The following is a 26,393-nucleotide window of genomic DNA, read 5'->3' as shown; positions in this document are numbered from 1 at the left end:
AGTCTGGTTTGTAAAAGAAATTCTGTTGGAAAACTACTGTGAATAAACTGTCACTTCTGGGTTTGATGAATCTGCAAATTCTTATGAGAGAATAGTCCATCAATTTTGTCAAAAAAGTCTAATTAGTTTTTTAGAATCCTAGTTGTCTTATACTTTTCTTTGTAAATATATAGCTTTATTGTAAAAGTTATAGTAGAAATTTTATTTCAGTATTTGTGACCTGAAAATTTGCAGTGACCAAAAACAGAGGTGCGTGGACAGATTTAAAATTCCATCTTACATCACCAAATCTGTGAGAATTTGTCAGTAACTTCAAGAACAAGATCTTGCTTGGAAAACAACACTTTTATTTGAAAGATCTCTGTAGACTGAAATTAAAATCAGCTTCTAAAAGATGGAATAACTCCCTCTCAAAACTACCTAGAACCATGGCAATGTCTGTGTAAGTCTGTAAGAGTAGGGGCTATAGTCACATAGCTGAAAATTTTGTCAGATATTAATGTAGAAACTTTTACTGGCATTGGCTACAGCAAAACTATTCTGGCAAATCTGTTATAGGCCAACAAACTTTGATACATCAAAGTTTAAGAATTTTAAAGCTGAGACTGTTTGCCCAGATGTTAATCCTTATATAAATTGTTGGTAGAGTTTAATGGGTAACAGAGTGTGTGTGTGGGGGGGGGAGGGTTAACACTAACCTACATCTCTAGATAAAACTATAATTTTCTTTTAACTACCATCCAAGTTTATTGATGAAGGCTGCTACATACATGGGGGGGGGTGGGGGGGTGGGAAATGATGGTGACTTCCAGTTAGCCCTGGCTGTCAAAGCAGAAAAGAACTATGTTTTCATCATCTGTAGTTGGTCACAGCAATGTCTGTCTGATTTCCATTACAGTTCATTTGGTTATAATTTTGGAAGAAGTGACAGGGAAGTTCAGAGTGGTTTCACTTCTTAAGTGACACTTAATGGTAATTTTCAAAAGGCTCAATCCTGCGAAGGGATGCATCCTTTAATTACCGCTGACCACGTCAGCAGTTGTTCAGAATAGTTATCCGTGCAGGAACTCATCAACGTGTTATATCTGCTATGAGTAGTGCACCAAATGCTTTTATCTTGCTGGTACTAGAGAAGCTACTACGTAAATTGGATTTATTATTGTGAGTTTTCACAAAGTTAGATTATGACGATCTTTGGTTACTCTCTTATTTTCTTGGCCTCTTTGCAAACCCATGAACAACACTGTCCTGTCTGTAACTGTTATGGCTAATTGCAAATATATACATATATATGTATGTATTTTTCATACTACCCGTTTTCCGGTGCGGGCAGGCGCGAGCCCCGGCGGCGGCGGCGCGGGCCAGGGCCAGGGCCAGGGCCAGGGCCAGGGCCAGGGCCAGGGCCAGGGCCAGCGCCAGCCTCCGCCCCTGCCTCGCGCGGCCGGTGGGCGGAGAAGGCGCCACCCGCGTCCTGCCCGCTGTCGCCATTGGTCGGCGTCCGCGCCTGCTCCAGCGGGGATTGGCGGCTGACGTCAGTCAGGCCGGAGGGGCGGGGCGGTGCACGGCCGGCCGCAGCGGCGCCGGGGTCTCCGCGGCCCTGCCGCCGCCATGTCGTGGAGGCTGCCCAAGTGAGGCGGGGGCGGGGGGGGCCGGGCCGGGCCGCCGCCGGCGGGTTCGGTGCGCGGTGGGCCGCTCCGCAGCCGCGCCCTTGCCCGCACGAAGGCGCAGCGGCGGGCGGCGCGGTGCTAGCGGGCGGCGGCGGAGAGCGCGGGGCGGGCCTGCGGCGTGCTGTCCATGTCCCGGCAGCGCCGGGCCCGGCGGGCGGCCCCGCGGGGCCTCCGAGCGCTCCCCAAGTGGGCGGCGGCCACCTGGCCTCCGGCTGGCCGCTCGCTAGTGTCTGCGCAGTCTGCTGCGGGCTGACTTCCTGAGCTGGCTCTGCCGCCCGAGGAAGGGCGGTGTTGACTGTGCGGTCGCTTTCGATGTCCCATGCAAAAGAAGCCGAAGCGTCGCGATGCCGAGCTCCGGGGAACTCTCATGTTGAAACTAATCGCTTTAATTGACAGTCTTAATGTAATCCGATGTGCGAAAGATCATGAATAATTACGTGTTCATTTAAACGTGTATCGAGATTTTAGTGTCACATATTACTTATTAAAAACAAGTGTTAGTATGTTTGCCTTCACTTAAGTGTACATCTGGCGTATGACCGCAGACGTTGCCATCTGTTAGTTACTGTGCAAGAACAGGAGTTACTAGGTGTTTTTCATCAGAGAGAGAACCAGGCTGATGGCAGTTTATATTACAGACACACAGTGTCATTACTTGTGCCAAGTTGGAGTAGCTGATTATTTCTAAAGCTGTATAAAGTACTGAAGAGTGATATTATGCATAATAAAAATGTAGGGAACTGTTGTTTAGCCTTGCAACTCAAGTATTTCTATTAGTTCTTTAATGCTGTCTCTTGTGGATCTGTAGGCATGAAGTCATACATTGGTAGTTGGTTATCAACACTTTTTTAACCTTTTTCTTAGATCAGATAAACTTCTGTTTGGAAAATACACAGAAATGCTACTGTGCCAACTGCAATTAGAGACATAATTAAGGCTGGAAAAATAATTGTAATTCTTAATGTCGTTGACTAAGATACTGCTGCGAGGGAATATATAGTAAAATGCACAAACGCTTTAGTCAGTTATGTTGTCAGCTCTTCTTTATTGTAATTTGATTAAATGAAATTATTGGAGATAAAAAAGAAAAGGCAGAAAAAATGTTACTGTAACATAAGATTTTTTGGGATGTTTCCAGGTAAATAGTATCATAATAAAATTGTTAGAATTAGGTTTATAGGTAGCCATCATGTAAGCGGGTGAAAATAGGTGATTACAAGGAAGTAACCTTTGAATTATTATTATTTATTATTATTAAGTTATTGTCAAATAATTCACATTGTGTCTTTCTGCAGAGGTTCTGTATGGGGCTGCTCGCCACGTAATTTCTACACAGGAGAGAGAAACTATTCCCATAATTCCTCTTCTGAGTTTTACTCCAGTCTTGGGTTAGAAGGCTTCTCTGTAGCTGACACCTCTGGAACAGTTGAGGAGGATACAGATTCAGCTATCTTATATGGAACTTTGCGAGGAAGTATTGTTGGATTACGATACTACAAAGGGGTTGTAAGTGCATGATAGATAAAAAAGCAGAAAAAAGAGTTGTTGCCAGCTTCAAAAAACCCTTTAAATTCCAAAATTTCCCAGAATTTTTGACTAAATGTAGTGTTAGTAGACATTTTTTCTTTTCCAACTTGCTGGATTCAAAATTCTTCACAGGAAATGCATAATCTAAAACTTCAGTTTATCTTTCAAAATGCAATTAAGGTAGCTATCTTTCAAATCTGATTTAGTTATTTGGTAAATCTGCTGATCCGCTGATTCAAACGAAAGTGATTGAAAACAAGAAATTGCATAGGTCTTTGAACTGTTCAGACAGACAAAAAAGGATGCTTCTTCCTTTACAAAACAGGTTTTACAAGGCTTACGCTCATCTGCTGTGTTGGTAGTTGGATGTAGTTCTTGTTCTCAGGAGTACTTTTTAAATTGCTGACATCTGTCAGGTTATTCTTTTGTAATGCTTTTGGTATTTTGAGTAAGTAGTAGGTTATTACAGTGACTGAACAGCATGCTGTACCAAATTAACTTTAAGCTTCAGGACATTTAAATAAATATATATTAAATATTTCTTCAAATAATTTGCACCTTAATGAACATGTTTTGGGTTTTTATTTTTGTTAGGTTAATAACAATGAAATGGTTGCACTGCAGAGGGAGCCCAATAATCCTTATGATAAAAATGCGGTGAAAGTAAATAATGTGAATGGAGACCAAGTAGGTCATATTAAAAAAGAATTAGCAGCAGCATTGGCAGGCATTATGGACAACAAACTGGCAGTAGTTGAAGGGTAAGTGGGCAAATTACGCTTTTAGTTCCATGAATATAAAGTAATGGAAGCATTTTGTTGCTGCACTGGCATATTTGGAAAGCTATTACAATTATTCTCTTTTGGCAGAAATGACAGCTCACAGTAATATGATTAAAGCTTCATGTTTTCAGGCTCTTTACTGCTCTCTTAAACTACTTGCATTACAGTTCATTCTTTCCCATGTATGGTAAAATTCAGATATCCTAATGGGAGCAAATTCCTGAAAGAAAGGTCATTGTGGAACTCTTAAACAAACTAGGTGTGGTAGCTTCTGTAAAAGGCTTTAGGGGACATACTGCATAAGCTTGTCTGGAAAACTGTATCTTTTGCTGAAAATAAACACTTTGGAATACCTCTTACTGAAAAAATAAAGTGCATTGTAAAAGATTAAAGATTAATGCAGTGTTTTGTTTTGTTTTTCTGATTTTTAACAGGGTTGTCCCTTATGGAGCAAAAAATGTCTTTACCATGCCTGTACAAATGAGTTTTTGGGGAAGAGAAGAAAACAAGGAAGCTGTGCTAGATCAGCTGAAAATGCATGGATTTAAATTGGCTCCTCCTTTGAAAGGTAAGTCTTGCACATTTGCTTTTTTAAATATTGAAGTTGAACTTCCCACTGGCTGGAACGAATGTTTAAGGGCTTGATCCTTGTCATAGTGTTGTCATTCATAAAACTTCTTAAACTTAATTGGGGAAAAATGCAGAGCTCACGGCTATTAATTCTGACATTCACAGGAAGTGTGCTTTTGTGTCCTATGTTTTATAATAGCTGTCAGCAGTTGGAGAGGCATCTGAGCTACCTCAAAAATACCCATAGTTCTCTTAAGTTTCTTAAAAATCCATAAGGCTTCTCTGCATTTCTCTAGGTTTGAAAAAAAATTTTTTTTGAAACAGAAAAGATCCTTTCATGCGGTGAGGTTTCTGGGACAGTGCTACATGTTTTAGCAGTTGAGTGTTAGAACGTGTATCCTTCTGGTGAGGTGTGAGCAAATTAGAGATGAGGTGTGGTGTCTAAATGAATAAGCTTAGCAGACCTGGGTGCTTTGCAGAGCCAGCTCCACACAAAAAGCACCTGTGCTCCTGGAACCAGGCTTTGTGGAGGCTATAGTAGTAATCAGGAGTAAAGGTGGGTGCAGAGGGGAATATGATGATCTCAGCGAGGCAGGAAATACTACTAGTTTTCTCAAGTAGAGCTCAGGCCCACTGATACTGGAGATCATTTTTGGGGGAGACCGATTACCTTCCTCAGTTTGCTAGGGGTGGTCATCTCCTTAGTTGTCTCAAAGCTGGCTAGGCCAATGTGTCCTTAAACTCTTACTCCCCAGCACACCCCCAGGGCTTTCCCATGGTTTGTGGCCTAAGAGGCCACAGCAGTGAAATAAGGATAGAAAGGCATAAGTGGTGCAACTGAGGATGTGAGGTATACCTTGATATTTGTTAGATATTAAGAAAACTTTGTTTCATATGCTGATTTCCTGTGGTTGCTGGATTGGATTGCCATGCATTGTCTGGGGCTCTGCAGTTTTGTTGACCTACTTGGAGTAGGTGTATATGTGTCCCTGGTTAATTTGTCAAGGGCATAGCTTTGGACTTGACTTAAAATTGTTCAGACCTTTGTGCCAGTTGCATTATTGTTTTCAGAATTCTAGCATCACTGAGTTCTAAAGAACACAGTTCTTGTATACTAAATATGTTGAATCACAGCAATTTCCATTATTAATAGGAGTAAACATTTGGTGAAAAATTAATTTTAATGAATAATGTATATGTTAATGTAAAACAAGCTTTCAGTTGATTCTATTGTGCATAACTAAAGAGCAGTAGGATTTGGAGTAAAAAGCATTTGGTGTTATCAGTCATCTGAGCAAGTCAACCTTTATGCAGCAGAACAATATTTAGGAAATAGATGCCATCTCAAAGGATCTCAACCCATAGCTCACTGCCTGTGAGAGTTAGGAGGCTTTGTTGAATGCCTTTGTAGCCCATAGTAAGTAAAGGATAAATTGAGATTAAAAGACAAATGGGAAAAGATGTTGGCCAGGTGTTTTACAGTGCCTGTGATCAGCACTGTTGCCTATGAGCCAGTGAAGAGTGAGGTTGTGTTGTCATCATACCTTTTTCAAAATACTATGTTTTTAATGACAAGTAGGTTCAGAATGTGGTTTTGGGTCAAAGTGGATTTCTGGAAAAACTGGACCAACTTACAGCGCTCCAGTTCATGCTGCTGTGCACCTGACAACTGAACAGGTTTGCTTTTTATATTTACATTGCAAGCACTAGGAAGGTAGTATTTTAACAGTGTTGGCCTTTTAACTCTTTATTAATAAAACCTTGCTTGTGAAATCAAAGTCTGTCTCTGTAAGCAGTTAGATACTTTGTTTTGTTTTTTTTTTTTTCCTTGTCTTTGAGCCACAAATTTGCTTTAAAAGTCATGGTCATCTTGAACTTTTGAACTTTTTCTTTCTTATACTGTAAGCAGAAATTTCAGCTGTGACAGCCTTGTATATGGTTGTGGTTGTGTGTGTGTTTTTTTTTTTTTTTCTGTCCTGGTGTTTTACCAGATAGCAAATACTTTCACATTCTCAAATTTAAAATAAAAAGAGACTCCTAATTCTCTTAATTGAGCCTAAAATTTGGCCATCAGTGATCTGTGAAATTTTTTTTTCCCTCTTTTTTCAAATTAGAGTGAATTAATTACTATACTGAGTATTGTATAGGGATGTGAATGTCGTTAGCCATTCCCTCTCAGGCTCTTGCTTTTATTTGCCTGTGTGTGTCTTGGAAAAACTGAACTTAATTCTTATATTGCAGTAGCTAACAATGTGTTTGTCTTCTGTTTCAACAAAGCATAGTCCAGCAGCTCAGGTCTTCAATGGTAGAACTATCTATACGTGTTACCATATGATAGGCATAGAGTCATTGAATGTTTAGTGAGGTTATTTTTTAATTGCAATTTTTTTGTTCATTTATACAGCTTAAAAGTGAATTTGACAAACTGTTTGAGGATCTGAAGGAAGACGATAAAACTTGTGAAATGGAAGGAGCAGAGGTATTACTTAAGCTGGAAAACATTTTCTGTAAAAATATAAAAACTTATTTTCATCCAGGTACATGTTTAGTTCTGTCATCTGGTCACATGAGTTGCTTGGCTCAATAAAGATTTTAGTAGATACAAAGGAATTTAAAAAATTATTTTTTTTTCTTTCAAAAATGGCAGGTGGTATTTAATATGGGAGAACTGCATAACATATCTCTTTAATTTACAGGCTGTTGGAACCTTGTTACTTCCCCATCAAAAGCAGGCTTTAGCTTGGATGGTTTCACGGGAGAACAGTGATAACCTGCCACCGTTTTGGGAAGAGAGGAATAATTTCTATTACAATATACTTACAAATTTTGCAGTAAAGGAGCGACCAAAAAATGTTCTTGGAGGAATACTGGCTGACGATATGGGATTGGTAAAAATATTTACCAAGTTTGAATTTTTTTTTATACAAGTTGTGTATTTTTTTTTTCCTTAAATCCATGGAATGTATGACATTGTTATATTACGCAGGGTAAAACGCTTACTACTATTGCATTGATTCTCACAAATTTTCAAGATGGCAAGCCTCTTCCTGTTGAAAAGATCACAAGTGATAAGTCTTATGAGGTAAGATGGAAAAAAAAGATTGTTTCACAGTTAATTTAGCAATTAAGCAGTTAATAATAATAAAGTGGCTAATGTAACTTTATATACTGTGAACTTTTTATACTTGGTATATGCAATGTTATCTAAGTGCATCAAAGAAGAAGAATAATTAGTTGCAAGTAGGTAGACTATGTTATTTCAAAGTGCATGATTGAGCTGTAGACTTGTGTTACCTTGGAGTTCATGTTTGAATATACTCCAAGGAAGAACGAACTCAGAAACTTTGAAGGAAAAAAATTTCATTGTTAATGCTTTAAATTCTTGAGTTTCTTTTAAATTTCTCTGCTGTTGTGAATGCATAAATAAAAATAGCGTCATAGTGTCGTTTCTGGGGTTGTGCATGCATGGTTCCTGCGTGGTTTGGAGAAAGTGCCTGAAACACCCAAAATATCAAGCACAGGGTCTCAGTATGAAAAAGCAACTGGGTTTATATTTTTGCCAGATATTTAAAATGAAGAGGGGAAGGGAAACTACAAAAAATTGAGAACACAAGCGTGCAAGCTCTTAGGTAGTCTAGTTCAAGCGTCTGCTTTGCTACATTCCCTTTTTTTACAGGATTTGCAGGACAATGAAATAAACTAAATACTGTGATTGTCTGATTTATTACACAGTATTCCCTAAGAGTATTAGGGCTGGGATTTTTCACTTCTTTTTTTTAACATACTTGTTTAAATTTAACACAATAATGCTTTATATTTGACCTCACAATGTTAAGGGGGAAGTGTTGTTAGTGTGTTTTCTTTCTAGGGCAGTTGTGTAGCCTGATTTTCTCCCTTCTGCCTTTCTGCAATTTCATTTGAACTGTGTATGTGGCTACTAAAAAAAAAAGTATAGCTTTTTCACAACTTTTAAGTGAGCTAGCTGCATAGCACTGAACTAGCTCTTCATGCTTCAGAGCAGTAACTAATTACTGGATAGCTAGCATAATAATGTTGTTGGCATTATGTCCTGTTGCTACATTGAAGAATAAAAGTTTCCATTCCTCCTTAGGAATTTGGTACTACCGGCATGAACGACGTTGGACCCAGACTACGTAAAGGTGACAGTAAACCATGAAGAGACCTGTAGTGTTTGCATGATAATTAATGTAGTTACCTGAGGAATTCCTCAGCCTGTGGTCAGTTCTAGTATTGCAATACCAGTCTGGTTTCACAAGTGTGTAAAAACTCTTTACAAACTAAGTATCTCAGAGAAGTATTTAAAACATGTCTTTTAAAGATGTTTCAATTGACATGTAAGAAGATAAAGTGCCTTGTGAGAAACTTACACGTTGCAGTATGTTACCAGATCCGGGAGTTATAACTGAGTCACAGCAAAACTTTCTGCAAGTGTTGTTCTCCCAGTTTCAGTATCAGCTCTGCCTTAACGCGTTTTCTTTTTGCGTTTGCTTCCTGTATGCTATTTTTGGCTGAGTGCAAAGGTGAGGTTTTGTCCCCTACCCAACAAAAGACATTAATCCCCCTCCCCCCCACAAAAGACCCCATCTTTTTTGTGTGTGCGTGTAAGCCGCGTGCACACACTTACGATGTTATCACATGCTTTTTTGTCGTCTTGTGATTGATTTTGTGTTAGGCAGTGCAGAGATCCCTAATTAGTGAGACATCAACCTTAAAAAAGCCTTTCTACTTAGCATTATTTAAAGCTGCTGGTAGAACTGTATTGGGACCCTTTTTGTTATCAGTACAATGCTTGCATTTTGCATGTTCTCTTCTTGACAGTTTGGTTTCTGACCACCTGCAAACTCAGTACACTTTTTATGACTTTGAAAAATATTAAGATCTTTTAAAAGCATTTTTTTTTATTTGTGATCTCAGTAGTGTTCATCACATGTAGAACAATTCCGCTTGTTTTAATGAAAATCTTTTCTTGCTTTGTTGATCAAGTTACTCTAAAGTTGGTTTGATAACCAAGCTGAAGAATATGTATATTCTTTTTCATTATTTGCTTCTTTATGAAGAATCTAGTGATACAGTGGAGCCTGGTGTTTCAGGTGTAAAAAAGCTTGAAACTATTCCGTTGAAATTCTCAAGTTGCCATCAGAAAAAGTAGGTATCTGGAATGATCTCTGTCTTTTTGCTGGTCTGTTAAAATGGTTGTTTGTACTTGTTTTTGATTAACTATAGCCAATAACATGTTCCTGCTCTCTCCTCCTCCTCCAGTATCTTATACTTCTGCTTATGTTTATCTTAAGTGTTCTGTCTGTTTGTTGTGCTTTGGGATATATTTAAAAGAAATTAACTCATTCTGAGCAGTGTGCATGACTCAGATGTCTCCTTCAGCAGCAAAGGAGTTTTAAAAACATCAGTGTGTATCATCTGAAAAAATTGTTGTGAAATAATCTTTTCCTTTTAGCATCAGTGTTTTTTCATGGTTAGAAAATACTTTACAGGAATGCTTCTATCAGAAAGACACCTTAAGAGCTGATGAAGTTGTGAAGCATACTAATAGGTTTGAATCTTCCCATCACGCTAGCTTGTTCTTCTCGTAATAAATGTGAATTTCAATGATGATCTGTACTAATTTGTATGAGCATCATTCACCCTGCAGCACTTTTTTTTTGGATTCCCCTTTTTTCTGCCTCCTTTTAAAAAGAAAATTTTCAAATCGTTATGTTCTCTTATTTGCCACATCAAGTTAATTTGCTTTGTATTTGTTTATGCTCTTGAGACTTGCTATCTAAGTTCAAGCAGTAATAAAGTTTCTTTTTTTCTCTCCGTAATGTTAATATCTTAGAGGTAAAGCCAAGAAGCCCAGATATTCAAAAAGCAGTGACTTGGGAGAGTCTGAAGAATGTCTGCCACTGCAAACAGAAAGTAAGTTGCAGGGAATTCTATTTTTAACCTAATTGTAAAAAAAAATAAAAAAAGGGTCAAGCTTTAATTACTGTGACACATAGCTTCTTCCTTTCTCCACCCAAAATTGAAAGAGATCTCAAATGAACTGGAAAAGGAGTTAAAGAAACTTTTTAGTTGTTTTTTATTATTATTCAGTGAAAATTTTAAGCAGAAAATTTTACAAATAGCTGTTTTTGTCTTGCATGTTTTAATTGTTTCTTTAGCTGTGACAAGCTAGGGACAAGGTCAAAATAGATGGTGAAAAATGGAATTGATAAGATTTTTAAGGTTTGACAAAGATGTCAGGGTTTAGGACTGGAGAAACATTCAAAAAAATAAGCGTACCTTTTGAGGTAAGTGCCTGAAGTGTGATCTTGAAAAGGGAAGAACGTGTCATTTGTTGAACTAAGTATCTTGCATGAAAGAAAATGAAAGGTTACAGGTAGTCTTCAGTGAGCAGTAAGTTTAGATTTAATGTACTTGGGGCAAAACCTGTGCTAAACCACTTCTGTAATGGTTGGTAAATCATTTTCTTCTGGAAATTCATAGCCTGAAATAAGGAGTTGTATTAGATACTATATTTATGTTTGTTTTTTTGCAGCACCTTCTTGTGTTATCCCGGAAGATACAGGCTTTGGATCTGTTCTTGCAGCGTCACCTACTCCTTTAAAAAGAAAAACAAAGAGAAAGGGTAATGAAGAAATAAACAGATCATATTAATTTCTGTGTGTTACTTGAAGCTGAAATATTATATAGATATCACTTTATAAATGAAGCATACGTTGTTATTAATTGCTTTGATACTGTTCAGATGAAGAAATGTAAACAGGACTTCAGGGAACCATTTAAGTTCTATGAGCTTCGACTTTGCTTTGAAGTGTACTGTTATTAAATGTGACTTCTGTTTTCTCAGGTACCGCTAGCATTCAGTCAGTTGAGAAAAAATATTCTGAAGACGGCCCCAGAACAACACTGATTATATGTCCACTGTCTGTCCTAAGCAACTGGATTGTAGGTTCTATGCTATTTTAATGTGTAAATGTTATTTTGATGCTGCAGAGGTAGCACTGCCAGTAGTCTCTCATGCTGGCAAAATGTCATGGTTTTCCTTTTTCATGAAATAGAGCTGCTTTCACAGGGGAGGTATATTTGATAGAAATTGTAGGAATGAAGTAGTATTGGAATGACAGTGCAATTCCACGAGTAATGAGCTTACCGCTATCAAAAAGAAAGAGCTCACTTTCCATTCCCTGCTTCTGGCTAGGCTGATTCCTTTGACACTTCCGGAAGTCTGTTCTGAGCTGATTTAACTCCTTAAACTGAGGGAGGGAGCGGGGACACGTAGGAGACATGTCCTACTTCTTGCATGCTCAAAATGAAGTTACACTTTACTGATGATGCATGTGACTGCTTAAATCTATTAGAGACGTTCAGTAATTGGGTGATCCCACTCTTTGTGGGAGTAGGTCTGCTGGGGGGAACAGGCTGAGAGGCCCTTCTAGCTCTGTTCCTGCAGAAGTTAGTTTTTTTGTTTTCATACCACTTTGGGCCCAAATATTAAGGGGATACTTTAACTTTCAAATTACATTTCATCTGGAAGTCTTTGCTGCCTGTGGTTAGAACATTAATAAGAAAAGGAAACAAATTTTTAGTTTTAGACTGTAAGTAAAAAAATCATATAATCAAATGGGAAACTCTACAAATAGTATCAAAAATTATTCTTTTCGTCTACTTGAAACTGAATTAAGTATTTAAAAAGTGTCTGTCTAATGATTACTATATGCCAAGTGCTTGAGAGAACAAGCATAAGGAATATAAGCCATGTCTTTTTAAATACTTTGCTGACAGTCATGCAGTCGTTTATGGTATATTATGTGTCATGGATTGCAGTGTGGTGCAGCCTGGAGGTAAGTAGTGCATCGTAATGTTGCATTTAATTTATATGGCAAAAAGGTAAAAACTTAAGGTGGTTAACCCAGTAGTGGGAGAAATTGTAAATGAACAGTAAAAGAATGAACAAAGAAGAGAGGAAGGTAGAAAGTGAGAAAGAATACAAAGGCTTTCCCATTACAGTTTGGGAGGAACAGCAGATTTTGAAGTGCGTATACCATCAGGATGTGAATTAGTATTTTACAAGAAGTAGAAACATAATTATCAGAATGTGACACTGTGTATGTTACTAGTGACTGAAATGAGTATTCCTGATCCCTCTTGTCATCGGGGCGGACAAGTAAAAAGAAACCCATATTGCTTTTGTTATATAGGCACGTGTAGAATATCAGAGCGGTAGGGGAAATGATTATTACTTGAGCCAACTTTCAGGAATTTTATTCTAACAGTCATGTAATGACGCAGTATCTTTTGGGTGACTCTTGGTGACTTTCCTTTCAGGACCAGTTTGAACAACATACCAGCCAAGATTTTCACCTAAATATTTATATTTATTATGGTTCTGACCGTAACAAAGACCCAGCAATTCTTTCAGAACAAGATGTCGTACTGACGACCTATAATGTTTTAGCTACTGATTATGGAGTAAGTAAATGTGAAAGCGTTCTGTGAAAATACCTTCTTATTCAAGACTCCCAGTGTCTGGGATAATGATGGCAGCGTATTTGAGTACTGCTCTGCTGGGCGGTCCAGAAGATGTAGCTGTAGTTCTGCTTTACACACTTCCCTGCAGGTTTGCTGTTGTAACCCATGGTGTTCTTTATTGACTGCTTCTGTGGAGAAAATGACTTTGCTGTAATTACGACAGCTTTAGGAAGAGATTTTTTAAGGATATCCTTTTTAAGGATAGAGAAAGATGTGAAGTGTGTAGATCCCTCCGATTCTCAGTGGCGTGAGACCACCCCCATTTCTGCTTTCCTGTATGAAATTCTGGATGTAAAAGCATCAAAATCGAAAAAGATTCCACAGCTCTTGTGGCACATAGGGAAGATGTGCCCTATACAGGCTGCAACCAAATAATTCATATGCATAAGACGTATTTTGAAAAGCGTTGTTTTCGTAGAAATCATAGCCATTTTAAAAGCCTGAAGTATAATGTAAACTTTATTTGATTTTTGTAAACTCTGATCAATCTTCCATATCTTCGTGTTGTTGAAGCCTTTCCTTTGCTTTAGCCTTCGCTTCCTTTTGCTGTAGCTCATCCCCGACCATAAAGTCTGAGGAAAACTCACAGAAATCTAGAGGAATAATTAAAAGAATGAATGTCTCATTCTTAGTTTTACTATTCTGTGCTGAGAAGTAAACAAGATACAAATAAATATTTTCCATTAGTAATTGTGAAATTGTTATGTTAATAGCCTAAATTAATCCAAATTGCAAAAAAGTATTTTCATTTGAGTGAAAAGATCAAAAAATACTGTCTTTCAGATCAGAGATGACAGCCCATTACACAAAATCAAGTGGTTGAGAATTGTGTTGGATGAGGCACACACTATACGAAACCCAAATGCTCAGCAAACTAAAGCTGTTTTAAGTCTGGAGGCGCACAGAAGATGGGTACTTACAGGTAAAATATTTGACACAAAAGGAATTGCAGTGCATATTATCATAGAATAATACCACCTTGTGTTTTCCAGTAGGTGTTTTCACTTTGTCTTTTTCTGGGACGTGCATGATGTCTGTCCATGTCAGATTTGTTTTGAGTGTTTTCAAACTTGTCTTTGATCAGTGTTTTAGGCTTGTTGTGTTTGTTTTTCTTTTTTTTTTAAATTCAAATTTTAAAATAACATTTGATATCACAGGTTCAGTGGAGACGCAAGCCAAAAGGACCTGTTCATGTACTAGCATGTTAGATCTGATTAGAAGCTTACTCTTTCTTGTTTATCTGAATGTTGGAAGGTTTCTGAAATGTGCCACCATCCTAGAAACTGTCTGGGACCATGCAAACATGATTCTTAAAGTTAACTCCAAGAAGATAATCATGTAACTACTGGTGATAAGGGTGAAATGAAAAAATCATCATCCAAGGCTTCCTAGCATTGAGAGCTGCGCTTCTCTCACTTGCATATATTTGAGTGCTTTGTAGTATTTTAATTAAAAGATTAATATGTATTATATATAATAACAGATCAAACTAACTGTGGGAATCCTTGTCTGCTGTTTATGTTTATGGTTTGTAAAAAGCGTAGAGTTTTCACTTTGACTAAAACTTTGTATTTTTAGATTCTTTGAGGTTTTATAGTCTTTTTTGTTTGTTTACTTTTTGTTTAGGTACTCCTATTCAGAATTCAGTAAAGGATTTGTGGTCTCTTATTTCCTTTTTAAAACTGAAACCTTTTACTGATCGAGAGTGGTGGCACAGAACAATTCAGCGTCCAGTCACAATGGGAACTCCGGGGGGACTTAGGTATGAAGCCTTCCCAAAGGGTTTGTGGGAAGGTATGACTGGTCATATGAGGGCAGTGTGAAAAATGAATTTTTCAAGTTTAAAACTGAAGTGCATAATACATATTGTCAGTTCTTTCGTATTTCAGATTAATGGATTATAGTTTACTACTAGGCTTGGATTTCGTACAGAACATATTCATGCAGTAAACTGCAAAAAATACCCATTGGTAATTTTTGTTCATGAAATAATAAGTGATCTATGTATGTATTTCTAGGCGTTTGCAGTCACTGATTAAGAGTATTACCCTTAGAAGAACTAAAATAAGTAAAGTTAAAGGAAAACCTATTTTGGAGTTACCAGAGCGTAAAGTACTTATTCAGCATGTTACGCTTGCAGAGGAAGAGAGACAAATCTATCAATCTGTGAAGAAGGAGGGCAAAGTTGCAATTAACAGGTAAATAGAAAGAAGACTTTCTGAATCCTGAAAGTTGAAGTTTGATACTGCAAACCAGTCTTCTGGAAGTTTTGATCATGTTAGCTATAGTAGCAGTGTGTGTCAGTTTGTATGTCCTAAGCTAATAATTGCAAATTAGTAATAGCATCTGTTCAGCTCTGAAGTGAAGAAGAGACTACTGCTTAACTATATATTAGAAGTTATAACCATCTTGAAACAGAAAGCAATGTCTTAAAAATGTCTTAAATCTTAAGATTTTTGTCACCGCTTGTTAGAATTTCTTCTAATAGAACATGCTACTGGTAGTATTTTGTACCTTTTTTGAGCAGAGGATTTGAGAAAACACAGAATTACATTCTAATTTTTCACTGTCCTCTTTGAATAACTAATAGCTGAACTTGATCCCCTGATGTCATCTGTTACTTCAAGCTGTAGTATTTCCTACTCTAACAATAAAATTGTTGTTCAGGTTTTTCAATGAAGGGACTGTGCTAGCTCACTACGCTGATATCCTTGGTGTCCTGCTCAGATTGCGGCAGCTTTGTTGTCATCCTCATCTTTGTACAAATACATCTTCTAGTTTTTCAGTTGGTGAGTGAGTATATTTGGCTTTTGCATTTCTAAAACCAGGACTTTTACTTTGGATTCGAGAATGCAAACATGTTTGTGTGCCTTTCGAGCTTTGTCCTTGGCCTTCCTCCTATCAGCTTGGATTACTGACCTTTTAGCTTTATTCCGTATTCTGTCATCTTCCTTTCTTACCATAATCTGTTTGAATATGTTTGAGGAGTAAGTACTCAAGGACATACTCAAATAAAAAGGAAAGCAAAGAAGTCTTAGTAGTTGTAAAGGCTAGAAGCAGGAGACGCTAAGCTTTTACAGCCCCTCACATAAATGACTGAAGTGAGACCTGTGCAGAGCCAATTGCAGGAAGCTTGTTAAAAAGCAGTGTATCTGTTGTAATAATTTACAGAAGTGCTTTTGCTGCAAATTTCTTCTTGCCTCAGGAGAGAAGGTGTAGATGAGTTTGGGGAAACTGTTTGTAGATTGGTAGCCTTGTCAGAGGATCTGATGCCTCTTCAGCAGAATAGAAAACTAGTGACTTTCTTATGGCTGTAAGGAGGGGTGAACACAGAGGATTGGATTGGAAGGAGAGCGGAACTTTATTTGGGAGAAATCAGAAGTGTATTGCTGCACAGTGTTAAAAATGATACCCATTTCTTTCAGAAGAAGGTACAGTCTATTTAAAATACTCTGAATTTAAGAATTCACAGTCTTATTATTTCAAAAAATTCCATTTTGAGATGCCGTTGGTATAGGTGTTTATTTTTTTCAGGAAACCAAAAGACCAATTAGATTATGGTATAGAACTTTTTTTAGACAGTTGCTATTTATCTTTCTGAAAAACACAGCTTGGAGAAATTAGTGGATGACTTTTAATAATTATTTGTAAATGAATTAGTAATTACTAAGTATGATTGGAATTTATTTATTTATTTCTGAGAATGTTTCTGAGCAGTCTTAACTATAAATAAAGTGACTTCTGACACCTCAGTAATATCATAATTAATTTATAATTCCGACACCTTAGTAATATCATTACTACCTAAACAGCTGCTGTGTGAAAATTGCTTGATCTCATTAGGCATTATGTTACACACACTCATCACTGAGCTTGCAGTCTAGGTTCTTTGAATTCTAGTTTCCATTTTTCCAAGTAAGATTATTCTTAGTATGTTTTGAAATAGTAAATTAGAATTCTTCGTTAGTATTTGTCATCTTGTGTTTTCATACATTGTAGGCTAAATCCTTATTGTGTAAAATTGTTATAATTGTATTTTGATCAATGGTACTATGATATGTGCCAGTTCAGTCTCCTATATGGAATCTCTACTTTCAAGTATTTTTCTGTATTAGCAGGTAGTAATACTCCTGAAGAACTGCGTCAGATGTTGGTGAATAAAATGAAGTTGGTTCTGAGCTCTGGTTCAGATGAAGAATGTGCAGTTTGCTTGGAATCACTGACTCTTCCCGTGATAACGCACTGTGCACATGTGTTTTGTAAACCATGTATTTATGAAGTCATCAGAAGTGAACAGGTTGGATATATTACGGTTGCATTTAATTGTAATAGCTATTCAAAAAAAATTAAGAACTGGTACCGCCAGAAGGCCATCTAGCCATTGTTCTTGTAAATCATAAATGGTAAATTGTATAGAACTTGTCATCCCCGGCATAGAATAACTATTAGCCTTGAGTCAAACTGTGGATAGACCAGCTGTCAAACTGAACAGTGTTAAGGTCCATCAGTATGTTCAAAGACCTTTTCCTGTGCTCTCCTGGTTCTCACCTTTTCTAGTCCCTTGGGTGAATGTGATGGCATCAAGTGCATCATTGTATATACCTCCATATGGCTGGATCCTTCTTCATTGTTTGCATGTGAAGTGATGCACGTATATTTCTGTTGTGCTTAGAAGGGACCAAAACTCTGTATTGGAAGCTGACTGCTGAACTAAAATCAGCTACTCTCCTTATTCTTCTCTAGCAGGTTAATGTCCTATGTGTGGAACAGAACTCGAATGTGGGCAAGTGTCTTTTCTGGAAGCTGTAGAACTATGCTGCCTTTCGGTTTAGGCCATCAGATTTTCTTCCTCCAGGAGCAGAATAAGTTTGTGGTTCATATTCCTTTGTCCGCTTTTTCAGGCAAAAAAACCCCCACATACTTTCTTATGCGTTCCTGTGCAGTTATAAGCTGTACTCTCTTGCTTGTCCCTTCCTTTCTAGGGGAATCTGCATGGTAGTTCTACCGTCTGTACCCACCACTTGTGCATTTCCTCTCTGGCATTGTTCCGCCTCCCACTCAGACGTGGCAGAGCTGCAAATACCAGGCTAACCCTGGGCGGTAGTTTCTGTGAGGCAACAGAGGGCAAAATAGTTCCTGCTTGTGCATAGTTAGTCAAGCCTAGGAAATGTAGTCTGTTTGGCATGTAAATTTACTCTTTTTATTGTCAGACACAGAAGATTCCAATGCAAATGGCCCAGTTGGGAGCTTCTGAGAATTTTGAGGGCATCTAGTGATGTGAAATTACTCTCTAAGGAAAGAGCGCTTGCAGAGGCCTTTTTCCTACATAGAGTTTCCTGGTGTGTCTATACCAGAGTCAGTGCACCTATGCCACCTTCTTCTGTATCTGGACGTGCAGAGAAATAAGTCAGGTTATAGTGGGACATGTATTCATTGAATGGAAAATAAAAGACTTCTGCTCCACCTGGAAAGGACTGTGGAATTTGTAGAACTAGGGTCTTTGTCTAGTCCCACATTGTTCCGTAGATTGCATTCATAGTAATTAGGCTGAATAGTCAGGGCAAGTGTAGATTCTACTCTCTTGAACTGTCATGAGTTTATAAAGTAGTGAGTGAGTAAGCCTTTCCTATGTTCAAAATGATGCCTGATTTAAATTAAGTCTCAAGGGGAGTTTCTGCAGCTTCTGGTTGAAACAGTGGCTCACATCTGAATTCCAGGGTCAAGAGAATTAACTGTTTTCATATAGTTGGTATTTGTCCTGGTGCTGCATCTCAGTTGGGTAGTCCCTGTAACACGATGGTTAGAATACAACTTTATCCTGGTAAATAACTCGGGAAAGGACCCTACTGGCCACCTCTTCTTCAAAACAAAGCAAACCAACAAACCAACCCGCCCTCACACCTCCAAAACAATGTGAACCCATACAAGGTCTTCCAGGCAGGATGCCTGTGGTTTCCATTATTAATACAAATGGGAGCATTAAATTGGCAGTGAGGACTGGGATGTGAAAGTGCCAGTGCGAAACTGTTGAGTAAAAAGATTGATCTTTCATTTGTTACAAACTTCAAGGTCATTTTATCTTTCTGATATTAAAGTATTTATTGAAATTGGAAAAACTTGTAGTGGTCAACAGTTTAATAAGCTTTCCTTTTCACTACAGTCCTTCATCTAGGCTAGATTGAGTTGTACAAGTAAATAAAGATGTTATTTAAAAGTCCCAATAAAGCTGTAAAATATCTACAGCGTTGTAATTCCTGCGTGTATCTACTGTATTCATCTAAAAACATGCCAGATAGAATCTAGAAGAAAAAAAAAATCATTTGATGCTTATTACAAGAAACTATTTTTGTCACTTTCATATCCATTCACTGCAGGTTCTCCTTGTCTAGGCATTGTACAGCTGTGTTTTCATTTTTGTGTTGCTTTTAATTCCAGTACTCAATTGGAGAAGGAATGCACGAAGATGTGAGCTTTAAAAAAAAAGACTACTGTTGTAGTGAGGAGGATTTGAGGATTTTCTTTTTCAAATCTGTTAGACTTTTTAATTTTTTCTTGACATTGGTCGGTTTTGGATTGCTGCCAAATTAGGGAAGGTTGATTTGTAACTACATTTGTGGAGACTATTATTTCAGGTTCCTCTGTGGCAAGAGGAATGAGGCAGGATATGGTTGTATTCCTCTCTCCTGAAAGTCTCGTTACTGCTGCACCAATACCATATGTGCAAGCTACAGTTGCCGGCTTCTTAACTATCTAGATGTTCATTCCAGATTAGCATTCTGAGATGTGCTTTGTAGCATGTCCCCAGATACTTTGCTGCTTATGTGCAGATTGCTGTATAAATTGAGTCAGCTAGTTTTAAGTGGTTGCACTGTTAGTCAAGAATTTTTCATGTCTGTCTTTTTGGTTCCCAAAGTTGGGTATTTTTATAGTGCACACAGTCTTTTCTTAATTTTTGTGTGTAGTCCCATGAAAATGCTATTGGATAAATTCTAAGCTTTGTCTTAGGTAAAGTATGCTTCAAACAGAAGAGTTGTTGAGATGTTAAATTACATCTCATTTCTCATGTCTGTTGGAAAAAAAAATGATACCCTGTGTCTGATATCTGGCCCTAACAAAGCATATTTCATCAGATTACTACTATTTCTGTGCTGACTTTGAAGAAAAAAAAAGTTGAAGTTCATTCTTTTCTTACAAATAAGAATAAGAATGATCTTCACTGTGAAAGATGGTTCGTTTTTCTGTCCGATACTTTAAATAGTTTTCTCCCCATAGACCAAGTATTCACTTGCTTTTAAATCTTGAGCTGCCTATTTCAAATATAAATGTTTGGAAAAAAAGACTTATTTTAAGGAAAGCTGAGTAACGTTAAAACTTTTAGCGTTTACGTGCTACCCTAATGCTCTAACAAATATAATTATTTTGATTATGTTATATGACTGGGGAGTGTGTCATGACAAAGAATGTACTCCTTGAGGATTTTTTTAACGGATAACTATACAACAGCTTTGTAAAATGTGCTTTCTAGTGGTGATCTTTAGTATTCACTGATTAATGTTTTCTTTTTTTCCTGATGTTGTTTTTTTGGGGGGGGTTGGGTGTTTATTTTTTTGTAGCCAAATGCCAGTTGCCCTCTCTGTAGGAGCGAACTTCGAGTAGAGCATTTGGTGGAATGTTCCCTAGAAGAGGAATTAAACTCCAGTAATGGGAAGAAGGGTGGTCAGGAGTGGATATCCAGTTCAAAGGTACATTGCATTTTGTTTTACTTTGGTTTAGTTCTGGTTTTGTAGAGCACTATCTAGAACTTTTATGTAAATATGCACGTTTTAATTTACTATTTAAAAGACTGCCCAGCATGTCAAGCCACCACAGGAGAAAACGCATAAGAAAATTTCACCACAAACACATTTTGCGGCAGAGAAACCAGACAAAAAGAGTGCCTGTTGTAATCTGGTACTCATCTTTGTGTGGACTTTGTGTATTAATTAAATAAAACTTTAGGAGAAGAGCCTGCTGCTTTATCTTTTGTTTCTTTTTCTGACAACAGGGTAGTTTTGTAGCCATTAAAGCTATTCTGCTCTTCCTTTTGGAAACTAAAAATTTAAGTAAATCATTCTTTTTTAGAAATTGACTAAAAAATATGCATTTTCTGCTCTAGAGGGGAAACTGAATGAGCTCCATGTATTTAATACAACACCTGCCAGATTTTAATTTTTACCTTGTAGACCTGTTTTGCAAGGTCTGACACTTTATTTTTTGCCTCACCTTCTCCACTGTGCATTTACTGCCAAACATGAAATTATCTGCTTGTACTTCCAATATCTTTGTTGTTTTGAAATTGCTTTTTCAGAATATTATGTTTTTAATTTAAATTTGCAATGAAGTTACTGTTATTTCAAAAGTTGTTTATAAACTTATTTCCCTAAAAATCTTTCTGTGGAGGCCTAAGAAACTGTTTAGGGCGTTGAACTCTAAAATGAATTGAGATTTTTTTTTTTTTTTTAAACTGATGCTGTTATTTCTCTCATTTATGTTCTCTAGCAGTGGTTCTCCACCTCATCGTAGCTAAACATTACATGAGAAAATTGGCTATGTTCTCTGCCTCTTATCAAAGTTCCAGTCCTAAGATTTCTTCGGGTGCCTCCTTGTCTTCTGCCATACTCAGTAAAGGGTCTAGCAGAGGTTATTTGCCTGCATATTCATGGGAGTAGCCTTTCTTGCTTGTTCAGTTTTACTATAACAGAACACTCACCTTGTGGCTGTCCCTTGCTTAAGTCTCAGTATTGTGAGTTCCAATGCTCTGTTCCTCTTTTCCATCTGCCCTGGGGTTAGGGGAGTTGTTGATTCCTGACGGTGGGAAGTATGCCTGGAAGGTGGGTTTGTTACCCTCCTTTCCCAAAGTCAGTAGTTTGTAACCATTAAAAGTGTTCAACCCTTACTTTGCTTAGGAAACTACAAGAAACCCAAGCCATGTTACTTAAGATTAGCCAGTTTAAAAGGTGTTAGAGAACACTGATTTCTCAGTTGATGTGAATCTGATCAAAGCACTAGTGGGAGTGAAATGTAACCAAGTCATAATCAAACTGCATAAGTCTTCATTTGATTTCAGATAAATGCTCTAATGCATGCTTTAATAGAACTACGGAAGGAGAATCCAACTATTAAATGTCTGGTTGTTTCTCAGTTCACAACCTTCCTGTCACTGATAGAAAATGCTTTGAAGTAAGTGGAACTACTTCATTTTTAGTAAGCGCATGCTTGTTTAGAAAGATTTCACAAAGATAGTCTCATTTTAGTTTTTTGTAACTTCAGAAGATGAATGTTATTAAATACTTTATTTAGTGGCATAGAGCATGAATCTCGTTCTTGTTATTTTTAATGTATAACCCTTAAAATGCACAATTTTAAATATGGATTTCAAAGTAGAGGTCAGGATTTGATTGTTTGTTTCCTGTTGTCACAAAAAATGGATTATTAAACGTTACTATTTTTTCTTCAGAAAATCAGGGTTTGTCTTCACTCGTTTGGATGGCTCCATGGCACAGAAAAAAAGAGTGGAAGCAATTCAGTGTTTCCAAAGCAGTCAAGCAGGATCCCCAACCGTAATGCTTTTGTCTCTAAAAGCAGGTGGAGTTGGATTAAATCTGACAGCAGCTTCCCGAGTGTTTTTAATGGATCCTGTAAGTAATAGATTACACCAGGTCATTATGAACAACCTACCTGAAGCTCCTTTGGTGTTCTCAAAGGGGTGAAAGGAAAGCGCTCTGAGAAGGAGTGACACTGATAGGTATCTGTTAAAGGGCAAGCAGGGCTTTTGTTTGTTTGTTTTCCCTGGCGCATTTTTGCTTTATCACAATACTTTTGTGTGTCTGTTTACTTCTTGTGAATGGAAGGACTACTGAAATGCTGATAGTATTTACAAAATGGTGTGACACCTTACAGTGTGGCATTTGATCTCAATTTTCTTCTTGTTTTTGTGGATATTTTTTAATGTGCTTTTTCTCTTTGTGCTATTTAATAACTTAAAGCGGTACAATGTATTTGCTTCTGCAAAACCTTGTGGGTGTTTTGTGTTGTAGTGCAGTGTTTTTATAGTCTCTTCTGTTATTTTTGCAGAGTTGCTTACAAATAAAGACACGAGTCCAAGAGCACTTTTCACAGTTGTAGGAGGCTAAGAAATATGATGTTACCTGACTTTAGGGTGATTAGTTTTTTTTATTTATTTATGTATTTATTTTTTAGTTAAAGTTCTCTGGAAGATACATAATGAGAAGTTATTTGTAAGGAAAGAAAATGTAAACTGTAGTGAAAAAGCAATTATAGAAAAATGGAATCTCTTAAAAGAGTTGGTTTGTGACTCGTCCTGTCTGATTATTCACTGCACAAAAATGATGTTTTTCTGTTCGCTTCCTCCCTCTTCCACTATTTACCCTTATGCCCTGGTGTCTTAAATTTTTTGAGTTGGAAAGTGAGACAAATTCTGAAGTTTCGTTTCACCTGAAAACAAAAGCAAAGTAAATGAAAATAATGAACTGTAGCTTCAGACCTGGTATCACCAGGTATCATGTCTGGTATCACCAAGGATAAAGAAAAAATACTAGCTTGGCAATCAGATTAGTGACAATAACAGCATAGAGACAAAAATTATCTACTTAATAAACTAAAGGAATTACATATGAGTGAAAATATGGAGAAGTTACCTTGGGAAATTGTAATATATTTTAGAATATTATAATTGATTGTGTTACGTCTTAGAAAGTATTGTTTCCACATGTGTTCTGTTAACTGCCTGCATTCCTCTTTATCTTAAGCGTGTTTAGCCATCAGAGGTTCTTAGAGTCTAAAACTTGTTTTTGGTGCTAGCCTCAAGCTGGGAGTAATTCATCTGCAGTGCAATACTTGTCCGTTCAAGTGCTGATGGTATAACATTTTTAGTGATTCCATATGCATCTTACTATGTGTTTTGAACAGAGATTATTTAACTTTTCTCATTGTTGCCACTGATAGGCTTGGAATCCTGCTGCAGAAGACCAGTGTTTTGACAGGTGTCACAGGCTGGGTCAGAAGTACAATGTCATTATTACTAAGGTAAGTTGCAAGGTCTTCTGTTTAAAGTTTTATGACTATGATTAAATATTTTTTTCTAAAAAGCTTTACTGTATTTTCTAAAGAATTGTGGCATCATATGTCTCACCAATAAACTTAACTGAAGTTGTGGTGTGACGTTTGAAGCGGGGGCATTGGATTGTGGGGTTTTATTATATGTAACCTATTTGCTCTGAAGTAAGTTTTAGAAATAAGGTGTCCCTTTTGAGCTGTTTGGAGTGGATAAGATAGTACTATTGCTGTTGCCTAGCCTGGTTGTTACTGCTAATCATTTTGGAGGTGTTTAGAACGTTTTTCCTTATGTCACAGCAACTTGTTTAGCTGCAAAGCAACTAGTCTGTGTCATCCAGTACTTAATCCCAAAAATAATACTTGGGAAAATGAAGACAGATTCTCTTCTACATCTGTACTTCCAGCAACTGCTTAAAAGGGGGGGGGGGGGGGGGAAAAGGAAAAAAGAATTAAAATGCTAAATGTTTTCCTCCAACTGCTTTTATAACCCTTCAGTCCTACGTTCCCTTTGCAAAAAGGAATACTAAATAATGTAACTGTGCTTTAGTGTACTCATCTCTTTTCTTTTTTTAAAATTAAAGGGGGAGGGGAGAGCGAATGCCTTTGTTTCAGTGGGGTTTTTATGTATTTCAGTTCATTGTGAAGGATTCAGTAGAAGAAAATATGCTGAAAATCCAGAATAAGAAGAGGGAACTTGCAGCAGGAGCCTTTGCTACCAAAAAGCCATCTGCAAGTGAAATAAAACAAACCAAAATTAATGAAATTAAGGCTCTAATTGATTTATAGTCTGAAACTGTGGTATTTTGGGCAAAGAATATTATAAATACTGTACTTAATATTGGTAAACCTTCAAATTATTTCTCATGACAAGTTAAAATTTTGCTATCTGTGTGGTCAAAACATAAATCTTTGCAATAATTTAAGCCAGAAAAATTAATCTGCTCCTAAATGTTGATTTAGAAATGCACAGATGTATTTTGCAGTACTGAAATCTTTCCAAGGTGTTTATTTTTTCCAAATGTTGCACATTATGTACAAAGATTAAGAATTCCTAAAAATTGCTCAAAACAGAACTGTGTATTCTTCATGCATTCTAATTTATAAGAATTTCATTGCTTTTTAGAATGAAAGGTAAACAGCATGTGTGTTTTGTTCTTCTAAAACATCACCCTTAAGAAATGAATTAGCTTCATGTTCCAGTCTCTGTTTCCTGTTAACCAAACAGATCTTTTAAATTTTTTGTTTCCGAATAGGTGGTCAGTGATCATTTCATAAGGAATTCTTCCTTTTGCAGACTATGTTCAATTATAGTATTTATTTCAAAATTTCTAATTTGTGAAGCACAGGAATCTTTTTCATGATTTCTGAATAATACACATATGCAGCAGGGAGTTCTTCAGTTGATTATTTCCCAAGAGCTAGTCAAAAATTAACTGCTGCATTTGTAAAATATTTCCTTCTAATATTTTTCTGATGTATATAATAATTGTTTTTATAAAAATACATGTTCTGCAATTTGGATAAAATGCTAGAATCAGAGGCTTATATTCATAATGCAGTTTATAATCACTTATATACATGAACTCTGAACAATGCTGTTGCGCTTTAAGTTGTGATACGTACAAAGTAGAGTATGACCCACTCACTCACCAGTGAATCAGTTGGCCTTCGTAAAGTAAGTTTAAAAAGAAAAAACACAAAACCAAAACCAAACCCACCATATTTTAATAGCTAACAGCATTCTAACAGTTTTCTTGCACTGCTTAACACACTTCCAACTCAACCCCACATATTCTGCAGGTTGAAAGCTGCCTTAAATGGAATGCTGGTCTGCATAGATCTCGACTGATACAGGAAAGAGTCATTTGGTAAATTACTCAAATATTTATGTTCCACAAACTAATAAATAGCACTGAAGAATACTGGATATTCTCGTCTGTTCCATCCTTCTCTTCTCCAGAAGACCGGTCTGTTAAATACTGTGAGGTGTGGTGAAGCTGGCTTCCCTGTAACTCTCAGAATTGGAGGCATAGACTGCTATGTTTAGAGTGTGTTTAGATTCAGGAAGTATACTTGGCAGCAAAGAAGTAGAACATGGTATGCTTCTAATGCCTTTCTTGTTTTTGTAACAGTCGGCCAGTTGATACTCTAAGACGTAATGTGAATTGCAGACAAAAGTAGA

The 26,393-nt window shown here is 37.1% G+C and overlaps 1 protein-coding gene across 6 annotated transcripts; it reads left to right on the top strand.

Annotated features, from left to right (window-relative positions):
* Positions 1-1,506: 1,506 nt before the first annotated feature.
* On the top strand, positions 1,507-26,138 carry HLTF (helicase like transcription factor). 6 transcript variants are annotated; one of them, XR_010390352.1, is made up of 25 exons: positions 1,507-1,628; positions 2,963-3,173; positions 3,789-3,955; positions 4,411-4,544; positions 6,123-6,223; positions 6,951-7,025; positions 7,243-7,434; positions 7,533-7,628; positions 8,658-8,706; positions 9,625-9,712; positions 10,401-10,480; positions 11,103-11,192; positions 11,415-11,512; positions 12,893-13,036; positions 13,880-14,018; positions 14,723-14,858; positions 15,115-15,294; positions 15,764-15,885; positions 17,212-17,393; positions 20,710-20,838; positions 22,203-22,315; positions 22,593-22,773; positions 23,210-23,294; positions 24,101-24,181; positions 24,845-24,974. XR_010390352.1 is itself a non-coding variant. In XM_064516434.1 (24 exons), exons 1-24 carry the CDS (start codon positions 1,609-1,611, stop codon positions 24,995-24,997), a joined length of 2,958 nt encoding a protein of 985 aa, XP_064372504.1. In that variant the 5' UTR covers positions 1,507-1,608; the 3' UTR covers positions 24,998-26,138. The 6 variants fall into 6 exon arrangements, 5 of the variants coding, with proteins under 5 accessions (XP_064372504.1, XP_064372505.1, XP_064372503.1 ...); XM_064516434.1 differs by lacking the exon at positions 23,210-23,294 and having other exon boundaries at positions 6,126-6,223; positions 24,845-26,138; XM_064516435.1 differs by lacking the exon at positions 23,210-23,294 and having other exon boundaries at positions 17,215-17,393; positions 24,845-26,138.
* Positions 26,139-26,393: the final 255 nt, after the last annotated feature.

The sequence above is a fragment of the Dromaius novaehollandiae genome, chromosome 9 (genome assembly GCF_036370855.1).
Source record: "Dromaius novaehollandiae isolate bDroNov1 chromosome 9, bDroNov1.hap1, whole genome shotgun sequence".
In the NCBI taxonomy this organism is placed as follows: Eukaryota; Metazoa; Chordata; class Aves; order Casuariiformes; family Dromaiidae; genus Dromaius; species Dromaius novaehollandiae.
This window is presented reverse-complemented; position numbering and strand designations above follow the sequence as displayed.

What these genes read in the sequence shown, in the direction of transcription:
- HLTF (XM_064516433.1), top strand. Translation starts at nt 1,609, where the DNA reads ATGTCGTGGAGGCTGCCCAA. An exon ending in AAGAAAAACAAAGAGAAAGG is followed by an intron (nt 11,193 to 11,414) that starts GTAATGAAGAAA and finishes CTGTTTTCTCAG; the next exon opens with GTACCGCTAGCATTCAGTCA. An exon ending in ACAATGTCATTATTACTAAG is followed by an intron (nt 24,182 to 24,844) that starts GTAAGTTGCAAG and finishes TATGTATTTCAG; the next exon opens with TTCATTGTGAAGGATTCAGT.